This window comes from Sardina pilchardus, chromosome 6 (assembly GCF_963854185.1).
Source record: "Sardina pilchardus chromosome 6, fSarPil1.1, whole genome shotgun sequence".
Lineage (NCBI taxonomy): Eukaryota > Metazoa > Chordata > Actinopteri > Clupeiformes > Clupeidae > Sardina > Sardina pilchardus.
In genome coordinates, this window is record NC_084999.1 from 23007213 (window position 1) to 23014712 (window position 7500).

At 49.2% G+C, this 7500-nt stretch overlaps 1 protein-coding gene across 1 annotated transcript in view; it reads left to right on the forward strand.

Moving 5' to 3' along the window:
- chrnb2 (cholinergic receptor, nicotinic, beta 2) overlaps positions 1-7500 on the forward strand; it is a 23758-nt gene that overhangs the window by 11484 nt on the left and 4774 nt on the right. Inside the window, exons 2-7 of the mRNA XM_062539111.1 lie at positions 1-95; positions 880-924; positions 1867-1976; positions 5151-6010; positions 6089-6246; positions 6322-6471. The exon at positions 1-95 is cut by the window's left edge and continues 51 nt beyond it. Of these exons, the coding sequence (XP_062395095.1) occupies positions 1-95; positions 880-924; positions 1867-1976; positions 5151-6010; positions 6089-6246; positions 6322-6471 (1418 nt within the window). The remainder of the gene's footprint in view (positions 96-879; positions 925-1866; positions 1977-5150; positions 6011-6088; positions 6247-6321; positions 6472-7500) is intronic.

Below are 7500 nucleotides of genomic sequence, written 5' to 3' on the forward strand. Positions count from 1 at the left end.
CCGCCCACTACAACAAATTGATCCGCCCAGCCACCAATGGCTCTGAGCTGGTGACGGTGCAGTTCATGTTGTCATTGGCCCAGCTCATCAGTGTGGTGAGTCACACCTTCACCATCACACTGCAGACATTCTGCAATTCAGCAATCAGGCTTCGGGCATCTATCCATCTATCTATCTATCTATCTATCTATCTATCTATTCATCTATCTACTGTATCTACCTATCTATCTATCTATCTATCTATCTACTGTATCTACCTATCTATCTACTGTATCTATCTATCTATCTATCTATCTATCTATCTTTATGGTGGTATATGGTATGTGTGTATATGGCAGTATGTGACAAGTCTACACCAAAATACCTAAGGCCCGTATAACTTTCACTATTCCTGCAGTTGCGAGGCCTTTTAGGGTTGAATCGCCAATTGCCTGCCTGTGCCACTGTACCGATCCATAGTCATTTGCTCTGTACGTGTCTGTCATGATTTAGTGTGTTGTGTCTCTCTTTCTCGCCCTCTCTGTTCACTCCATCTCCTCCTGTATCTATTGATCCATCTGCCTATCTGTCTTCTCATACATTGTCTCTGTTTTCCCTCGTGTTTGTGGCAAGTGTATGTCATTTCCTGTGTGCTGTGAACATACTATGTCTTTGCTATGCTAAGTGTCTGTGTGATGTGCAAGTTGAGTTAGGTGTGTCTCCCCAAGTCGACACATCATGAGTGGAATGTAACAAGACACATTTGATTGTGCTCAATCTCTAAAAGGAAATTGAGGCAAGAGGTGAGCGGGTTTAAAAACTCTCTGATGTTGTGTGTGTGTGTTTGTGTGTGTGTGTGTGCGCGCGCGTGCGCGCGTGTGTGTGTGTGTGTCTTCACAGCATGAGAGGGAGCAGATTATGACCACCAACGTCTGGCTTACTCAGGTGAATCTGCAAACACACACACACACACACACACACACACACACACACACACACACACAGATAAGACAAATGTATGGGACGCAACACATACACACATTCCCCCTACTCCTTGGCCAGGTTAACCCATAATGAAATAGGTCATACTCATTATAACAAGAGAAGCACATATGTGTGCACACATGGTGGCTGAAGCACACACACATGGACTCACTCACTCACACACACACACACACACACACACACACACACACACACACACACACACACACACACACACACACACACACACACACACACACACTGCATTATACCAAGGCCACTGCATTTACAAAGAGTCATGCATACATGGAATTCATTTGTTTACAAATGTGCATGAAGATAAAAGAGTATTTGTCAGTGTGTGTGTGTGTGCCTGCATGCTTGAGGGCAGTTGATAGTGGTGTGAATCAGTGGATGTGTGGTCCCTCAAACATCTGCGTAGGTTCAATGAAGGATAACTGCTGTTGTTTCAACATGAATACCTCTCGTGTCGTGGGAAGCCTTTGTAAGGCATTAGCATCGCTCACGGCCACAGAATCACCAGCTAAATGAGGCAATTATGAGTGTGTATGGATGGAGTCCCCATATTTTTCATTTGTCATTTTGACACTTTCATTGTTTTTTATTTGTCTCAATAACACCTGTGCTCTGTGGTAAAGATGGGGGTTCCACTGGTGGTGTTATAAAGAACCGTATAAATCCTTTGCTATTGTTGGGAGCAACATACCTTTCACCTTACGGTTACACTGCAAGTATGGAACACTCCAGTGTCCGCATATTTCCAGATGCCGTTTTTCTCCTCCTTTCTCCTCACTTCTCTCCATTCTTTCTCCTCCCCCCCCTTTGACCTGCGATTGGCTGGTGGCTGTGCATGAACGCGTTATGGTTGGCCGGTGTGCTCAGGAGTGGCAGGACTACCGGCTGACGTGGGTCCCGGAGGAGTTTGATGGGATGCTGAAGGTCAGGCTGCCCTCCAAACACATCTGGCTGCCGGACATCGTCCTCTATAACAAGTGAGTGCTGCCGGAGAGCGATGGGGGGGGGGGGGGGTGAGAGTGGGGTGGGGGGGGCGAGTTAAGAAGAGTGAAGGAAGTGAAGGACAAGGGTGTGAGTGAGTGTGACCATGATGAAATACATGCAACACTAAGAGGCACTATTTCTTTTCAGAGAGTTTTTGTGTGTATATGACATCAGCAACATGCTATGACATTATATATCATGGTGGCAGTATATGTATTTAGAATGTAGATTTAGCCACAATGTAGACATAAAGACATGCTTGTTACAGTATTTCGCCAAGTCTGTGACAGCAAATCTACTTCTATTAAAATATTAAAATTCTAGACTATTAAAATACACCTTAAATGTGTTTTTATTTTCTCTCTGCTGCACCATTACCCCTTCCACAGTACATCAGAGAAGATATTAAAGACTTTCTAATGAGACACGGCACTCAAAAACATCCTCCGTAGGGTTAGTTCGGAACTGTTCGGAGTTGTTTGCACTTGATCCGTCCCTTCCGCAGCCAAAAGTCAACCTGTGAATACACACATGTGGTGTGTTGTTAGACCTTGTGGGAAGCCTTGCACACGTGCAGTTCTGCCCAAAACAGATGCCCGATAAGTGCACGATAAGTGCCCGAAGTGCGTTGCAATATGGCTGCCGAATGGAGGGACTTGCCTAGAAGTACTCTGATGTTACTGTGGCCTAATCTAACCTTAGAGCACACCTCGCTGTGGCCTAATCTACTAATCTAACCTCAGAGCACACCTCACTGTGCCCTAATCTAACCTCAGAGCACACCTCACTGTGCCCTAATCTACTAATCTAACCTCAGAGCACACCTCGCTGTGGCCTAATCTACTAATCTAACCTCAGAGCACACCTCGCTGTGGCCTAATCTACTAATCTAACCTCAGAGCACACCTCACTGTGCCCTAATCTACTAATCTAACTTCAGAGCACACCTCACTGTGGCCTAATAATCTACTAACTTCAGAGCACACTTCACTGTGCCCTAATCTACTAATCTAACCTCAGAGCACATCTCGCTGTGCCCTAATCTAACCTCAGAGCACCCCCCCCCCCCCCCCCACACACACACACACACACTCTGTTCCCTTTATCTAACCCCAAAGTACACCTCACTGTGCAATGTTAGAAGCCTGGCAGAGGCCATACCAGTCTTTTAAAGGCTTTATCCCCACCCCAGCATCTTTTTTATTTTACGTGTGCCACATGTAACTTCTTTCCCTCTAATTTCCCAGCCCACTCTCAGAGCCTGTCCTGTCCAGGCGCTAAATCCGCTTTAATCTCTAGAAGGAGGAGCCCTTCTCATCTGCATGTGAGGGTAGCCGAGTCGACTGCTTCTTTTTCCAGCTATTAGTTCCCAACGCCATCCAGGAACGTCACGGCAGCACGAGGACACTCTCTGTCCTTCCGCTTAAGAGTGTACCGTCACACCGGTGTGTTTGGAATGTTGGAAAATTAACATTCTAAAGAATATCTGGGTTCATTGAATTCTACATAGAATTTTAGAACGTTGAATTGTTGCGGAATGGAATCTTGTGTTAGAATATTCAAAACCCACCCTTTTAAAGGTTAACTTCACACAGCTCTGCGCTGTAGGCGGCCGCGCTCTCACAACATGGCCTGACTGAGGCGACAAAAGGGGAGTTTAACTGACCGCCTGATGTGAAGTCATGAGTGTGACCTCCATCATGTTCCTTGAGAGAGGGAGAGAGATAGATAGATAGAGAGAGAGAGAGATAGAGAGAGAAAGAGAGAGAGAGAGAGAGAGAGAGAGAGAGAGAGAGAGAGAGAGAGAGAGAGAGAGAGGTGTTCTGGTCTCTGGGTCTCTGTTATGAGTAAAAAAAAACACACTTTCTTTGCATGATCACTTTCATCTTGATTTGCGTCTGTCTACCTTGTGCCATGAGCTTCAGCAGGGCTCTCGTCTCTCCCCCACCTTATCTCTCCTTCACTTCTGGTACTTGAGTTACTGTGACACAGCGGTCAGATCTTACCATCATTAATTTGTACTTGATATCTGTGTGTGTGTCTGTGTCTCCCAGGTGTGTGTGTGTGTGTGTGTGTGCGTGTATGTAAGAGTGTGAAGGTATATAGAGTGTTTCAGCTGGCTGCTGTGGCCCTGTGGTTGCACTATGATGCTGGCAGAATGCATATCACTTTCTCCTGATGTCCTTATCGTCTGCTCTCTCTCTCTCTCCCTTTCTTTCTCTCTTTCTTTCTTTCTTTCTTTTTCTCTCTCATACTCAGTTTCTCACAATTTTTCTGTCTGTTTCTTTCTTTGTCTGTTATTTTTCCACCTCTTTTACTCTCTCACTTTTCATGTTTCTTTTCCTTTCTCTCTTGCCTCTCTCTCTCTCTCTCTCTCTCTCTCTCTCTCTCTCTCTCTTAGTCTCAGTCTACATCTCTCTCTCTCATGTTACCGAACAGATGGGTCAGGTTCTGCGTCTGTGAGTGACGTGTCATGGATGCCGGCGTGTGTCGTCTTACTGTAGCTGACGCGCGTGTGTGTCGTCTTACCGACCTGGCCTTACCTGCCCGTAACAAAAGTGTCCATCTTCCTCTCGATTTGTATCCATTCATCTTCCATCCCGTCCTGATCCCAATCTATCTCTCTCCATCTCTTCCGCAGCGATGCGCTCAGGATAAGCCTAATTACAAATCTCTACTTATGTGTGTATGTGTGTGTTTTTGTGTGTGTGTGTGTTCTTGTTCAGTGATTTCACAGTCTGACCACAGAGGTCTGGGAACTATGTGGAGTTTATGTCTCGGGAAACTGTACACCAAGCCCGCCTGAAATTCTATCCTATACTGTTTCGTCTCATTCGTTTTTAATTTTGATCTCTCCTCGCACATCGGAATTAAATTCGTGCCGTGACTTTTAGCCTCAGGCCCGCAAAACAAGCTAACATCCAACCGGCGAAAAGGCAGTGAATGAAACATTAGCATAGCACACAGCCCCAGGCTTGACTTCAATGTGCCAATGGATTCAATAACTGTTTCTTCTCTCCCTCATTTGCTCCTTACATCAATCTTCTCTTCTCCTCTTTCTTTCTTTTTTCATTCTCTTGTATCATCCCTCTTTCTTTCTTTCTTTCTTTCTTTCTTTCTGTCTTTCTTTCTTTCTTTCTTTCCCTCCTTCCTTTCATGGTTCTCAGTGCGGATGGTATGTATGAAGTGTCCTTCTACTCCAACGCGGTGGTCTCGTACGACGGCAGCGTCTTCTGGCTCCCGCCGGCCATCTACAAGAGCGCCTGCAAGATCGAGGTCAAGCACTTCCCCTTCGACCAGCAGAACTGCACGCTGACCTTCCGCTCGTGGACGTACGACCGCTCCGAGGTGGACCTGGTGCTGCGCACCGACGTGGCCAGCATGGACGACTTCACGCCCAGCGGCGAGTGGGACATCATCGCGCTGCCCGGCCGGCGCAACGAGAACCCGCTGGACGCCAACTACGTGGACATCACGTACGACTTCATCATCCGCCGCAAGCCGCTCTTCTACACCATCAACCTCATCATCCCCTGCGTCCTCATCACCTCGCTGGCCATCCTGGTCTTCTACCTGCCCTCCGACTGCGGCGAGAAGATGACCCTGTGCATCTCGGTGCTCCTCGCCCTCACCGTCTTCCTCCTCCTGATCTCCAAGATCGTGCCGCCCACCTCGCTGGACGTGCCGCTGGTGGGCAAGTACCTGATGTTCACCATGGTGCTGGTGACCTTCTCCATCGTCACCAGCGTCTGCGTTCTCAACGTGCACCACCGCTCGCCCACCACGCACACCATGCCGCCGTGGGTCAAGCTGGTGTTCCTGGACAAGCTGCCCGCGCTCCTCTTCATGCGCCAGCCGCGCAACAGCAGCGAGCGCCAGAAGCTGCGCCACCGCCGCCACGCCCACGAGCGCCGGCAGGCCGGGTCGGTGGTAGGTGGGGGGGGCGCGGGCGGGCGCGGGGGCCTGGGCATCCTGGCGGGGCTGGGCCTGGGGACGGGCGGGATGGGCGGAGACGGGGCAGCGGAAGGTGGAGGAGGCACCGTCACCATGGCGACGGGTGGGTCGGCGGCCGCGACGACACCAGGAGGAGGAGGAGGAGGGGGAGGCTTCGGGAAGGAGGGCAACAACAGCGAGGCGTGCACCTGCTACGTCAACCACGCCTCCGTCAAGCAGTTCGGGGGCGAAGCGGGCGCAGGGGGCCTCGGGGAGTCGCCCGACGGGGCGAACGGACTGAGGGAGGGGGCGGCCTCCCGCGAGGGAGGTGTCGCAGGAGCAGGAGGAGCAGGAGGAGGAGGTGGTGGAGGTGGAGGTGGTGGAGGAGGTGCTGTCCCGCTGCAGACGTCGGCTCTCACGCGGGGCAAGCAGCCTCCGCCGCCGCCGGCGCTCACCCAGGCGCTGCTGGGACAGGCCTGCCCGGGGCTGGACGAGGCGGTGGACGGCGTGCGCTTCATCGCCAACCACATGAAGAGCGAGGACGACGACCGCAGTGTGAGTCATCGCCCGCCGAAACCGCCTCCCACAGACACACGCACACACACACACAAGCGCGCGCACACACACACACACACACACACACACACACACACACACACACACTCTTCTTTCACACAAACATACACACACATACTCACACACACACACACACACACCCTCACACACACACTCTCTCTTTCTTTCACACACACATACACATGTCATATCACCTCAGGTCAGAGCACTGAGGTGCCACAACCATATCCATTTGCGTTTGTTTCAGCTTACACTTGCATTCTTTCACACAGTTTCGGCTGATTCTTTCACCACTGATTACGATTACACAGTGAAACATCATGCAAATGCTCAAACAATGTCTGGAACGAACGCATACAGCCACTAGCCCTCACCTGCACATTTACTGTAACAACATCATGAGGAGCTCAGAATGTAACTGCTGACAATTAATCACATAGACTTGTTCATATTCCATTGATAGCCTACTGGAAATATACTACTTTTTGTTTACATAGATTAGCTAGTCTGGCTATCACCATACTAGGCTTTTAAGATTGAACATTAGCTCTATTGGCATCGTTCAAATCTCTGTACGCTTGGATAATACGGTGCATCTTTTGGATAAGCTAGTTTGTGATTTGAGCCAAAGGTTCTGGCAGGGAACAGAGGAGATAGATGTGTGGACCTGCCGGCGAAACCCAAGTTCGCCGGCAGGTCAGGCAGGGTTCACCCAGCCTACATATGTTACATTCAGTAGCTAATCTTAGAATATTTCAGTCAGATTACTTGAATTATTGAAAGTGCTTTAGATTCATTCAAATATTGTGTGACGCATAACAAATCTCGATGTTAATACACTTGTTTCATATCAGTATGACCATTAACATCTCCATTTTCATCACCCAAAGTAAATGCTAAGCTAAGGCTGAGAGGGGATTTGAGCAGAGCCTTGCCCTGTCCGTTTCTGCCTCCTGTGGCCTTGACTAGCCTATGTGAAATGAGATGCCCTCCCTCCGCTCTCAGCTT